A 3,315-nucleotide genomic window follows, 5' to 3' on the forward strand; every position below is an offset into this window, starting at 1 on the left:
CGTACCAAAACCATGAAAAACTAATCCCCCAGATCAAATGCCAAGGTACATATTCCTCGAATCTTTAAGAATTAAACGACTTTGTGGTTTATCCATCTTAATTTGGTTTATCCATTTTCGAACAGTCATTACACTACCGGCGGTATCAGAGATTGGACGCACCCGAACATCTACCAACTGGGGATTCAATATCTAAAGAAAAGACGCGAACAACTGAGATTCAGAATTTCTACAGGAACTGTGCTAGATCAATCGTACAACAAATGAATATAAATATATTAGTTTATGTATAAATGTTATGGTGTAACATATATAACATTTGAATTACACTTATCGTCTTCTTAACAGTACGTCTGCGGTATGACATTTTATAATTGTATTCCCCACAACAAAGATGCACCAAAAGTTATTAAGCCCTTCCAATACATACTCTATTGGTTACTAAACCATACAAACCTTACTGGTTACTAAATAATAACCTGCCAACATAGGCTTCGTTAACGAAAATAGTAATGTTTATGACATCCTCCGGAACAAAGCAAATTCGCCCCTATTTGATTTACATTTTTCCCAGGCATTTACCTCCTCATATTGAGGCAGAGATTTTGACAAGGTATCAATTTATTGCAACCAAAATATCATTATGCACTTCAAGTCTATATCCGGAGAAAGAAGCCTATATTTGCATAGTGGATACTAAAGTCATGAATTAGTTTTTTAAAAATTAGGTTACAATATTTTGGTACTACTTAAAAATGGGGAATGTATGTCATGACTCGGCATAATTAAGAGGCCAAAATGTTAATTCGTGAAAATAGCTAGGCCAGTCACTTGGTCGTGCATGCAGAAGTTTTTTTTTGCAAACCTATATTTGAGTTATACGTTACAACTAATTCTTTTGATTATCTAGAAACAAAGGCGACAATAATTAGACCGCTAATAGATATCCAATAATTTGTAAAATATATATTCACTAAGCATATACGTGCAACGCACGATGCGGTAAATTTAGTCTTATAAAAAAGTCATAAAACTAAAAATAAATAAATTGAATTTTTGATACAAATTAATTATATTCGTGATACAATTATTGATCAGATATATAAATCAATTGTATCTCTCTCACCTCTCTCAATCTCGCTCGACTCTATCCCCTTCTTATCTATAACTACGGATCTTAATTGAGTAAACCACAGTTATAGATCTCTCTAGACTCAAACTATAGCTATTTTTAAAAGTTTACCACAGAGTGTATTTAACTTCTTTCCTTTCGAGAGAATTAAAAATTTAGAAAATATGTTTTAACAAAAAAAAAACAGAAAACACACGACTTACTTAATAAACACACATTTTTTATATATATATAATTTTTGGTTATCTCATTACATTTAGACATATGGTGACTATTGTAGACAACCTATGCCTCATCACAGGGCCACCAAATTCTGCTAGAGCACACAACTTTTATATTCCTTATAATAATTTCTATAGCTGCCAAGTATAGAAAACCTTATTTTAACTAATTAATACATCAGGATTAATAATTTTGCAGACATCATGCATATTAACCCCTATACATTATATTTTCAAGCACTTGATCAGCCAGACATATATATATATATCCTTTCATGATTTACTTACTTAAATTTAAGCATATTAAGTTTCTCTTTAATCCAAGAAGGTCCAACTGTATCCTTAACACAGTTGATATGTGCAATATGGCCAGTATCTTTGCTGTAGTACAACCAACCTTCCTTAGACACCTTCTTGTTACAAACATTGCATCGCGCAATAATATTATCACCAAAAGGAAACGTGTAATGAAGTCGAAGTGTTCCCTTCAATGTATCAGGTCTCTTCACGATGTTGTACAACGTGGCACAAGTGACATGAAGATCAAAATCGCAGAGATCACAACAGTAGAGAAAACTTCGCCTAATGTTTTCACAACAAGCGTCACATGTCTTACCGCAGTGCTTGTAGTAGGACGGGTAACGAAGTGTCAGAGGGTGTGCTGGGTGTGCATCGTGCTGTATCTTCTGTGGAAGATCGAAGCACGATGCATGCACATAGAATTGACAGCTTTCACAACCATAACCCGAGCCAACAAGTTGAAGCCCGCAGACTTTGCAGTTAGTTTTGGAGTATTGTTGGAAGTTGTACTTGTTCAAGTTGTGCGGATGGCTAAAGTGTTTTATCTTCCCGTGGTAGTTCTTAGACAGGCCTTCGTCATCCGTACATGAGTCTGAATAGTCTGGAATAGTTCGACGATTATGGTTAATAATCAATTGGGAACGACCAGCACCAGCACCAGCACCAGCACCATCACGTTGATTGATGTGAAGCATCATTCTTAAAAGAGATGAAATATCATTGATGGGACGAGGTTGATGATGTCCTTGATCATCTTCGTTTTCTGAAGAGTCTGGAATAGTTGGACGATTACGGTTAAAGTTCAATTGGGAACGACCAGCACCAGCACCAGCACCATCACGTTGATTGATGTTAAGCATCATTCTTAGAAGAGATGAACTATCATTGATGGGACGAGGTTGACGATGTCCTTGATCATCTTCGCTTTCTGAAGAATCTAAAAGCGAGTGATGATTATGGCCAAAAGAAGTGCGACTCTTTCTTGGAAATGCTGAAGCTTTAAAAAAATTGTTATCATCTTCATCATCGCTATTAATAGTCGTAGACATTAAGCATACTTGTCTGCCGCTCATTTTTTTGTCTTTTCTTGTTTGCGTTTTTGTGTTTGTTTGTATATGTGTATTTTTGCTTGTTCTATGTTATTAGAGAATTTATAGAGAGGTAGTTTGAGTAATTGGAAAATATAAAAGCGCTAATCATAGAATTCGTGCTTAAATTGGAAGCAAAGAATCAAGTTTTGATGAGAATTAATACTCAAATTCATTTATCGTGGTCATAAATATCAAAGAATATTTTGTACTTATCAACATGAATTATGTATTTGTAATATATCTAAGATCAATCAATAGTGCGTTAATATATTCCTTCGCAATACAAAGAATAACAACAACAACAACAACAAACCCAGTATAATCCCATAATGTGGGGCAATACAAAGAATAATTAAAATAATTTGTGAAAGTCTTTTATAAAGGTGTAACGATGTGTCTCCGTAGTTATGGATAAGCCAATGGGGAAGGAAAGTAGACCAGAAAACTTTTGGATAGTGACTTGGAATTATTGAGCCTACGTCAGACTTGAACGAAATATGAGTCAGGTGAAGTCTAGGGTAATTCAATAATGAATGGGGGATTTAATTTTCAGTGTGATTGATTGAGTTGA

The 3,315-nt window shown here is 34.7% G+C and overlaps 1 protein-coding gene across 1 annotated transcript; it reads right to left on the minus strand.

Annotated features, from left to right (window-relative positions):
- Window positions 1-1,331: 1,331 nt before the first annotated feature.
- LOC129901260 (uncharacterized) lies at window positions 1,332-2,799 on the minus strand. The gene has a single exon (XM_055976390.1). It carries the CDS (start codon window positions 2,724-2,726, stop codon window positions 1,638-1,640), a length of 1,089 nt encoding a protein of 362 aa, XP_055832365.1. The 5' UTR covers window positions 2,727-2,799; the 3' UTR covers window positions 1,332-1,637.
- Between the last annotated feature and the right edge of the window lie 516 nt (window positions 2,800-3,315).

The sequence above is a fragment of the Solanum dulcamara genome, chromosome 8 (genome assembly GCF_947179165.1).
Source record: "Solanum dulcamara chromosome 8, daSolDulc1.2, whole genome shotgun sequence".
NCBI classification, from domain to species: domain Eukaryota; kingdom Viridiplantae; phylum Streptophyta; class Magnoliopsida; order Solanales; family Solanaceae; genus Solanum; species Solanum dulcamara.

Bases quoted from the DNA above. Each gene is read 5' to 3' on its own strand.
- LOC129901260 (XM_055976390.1), bottom strand. From the start codon at position 2,726: ATGAGCGGCAGACAAGTATGCTTAATGTCTACGACTATTAATAGCGAT.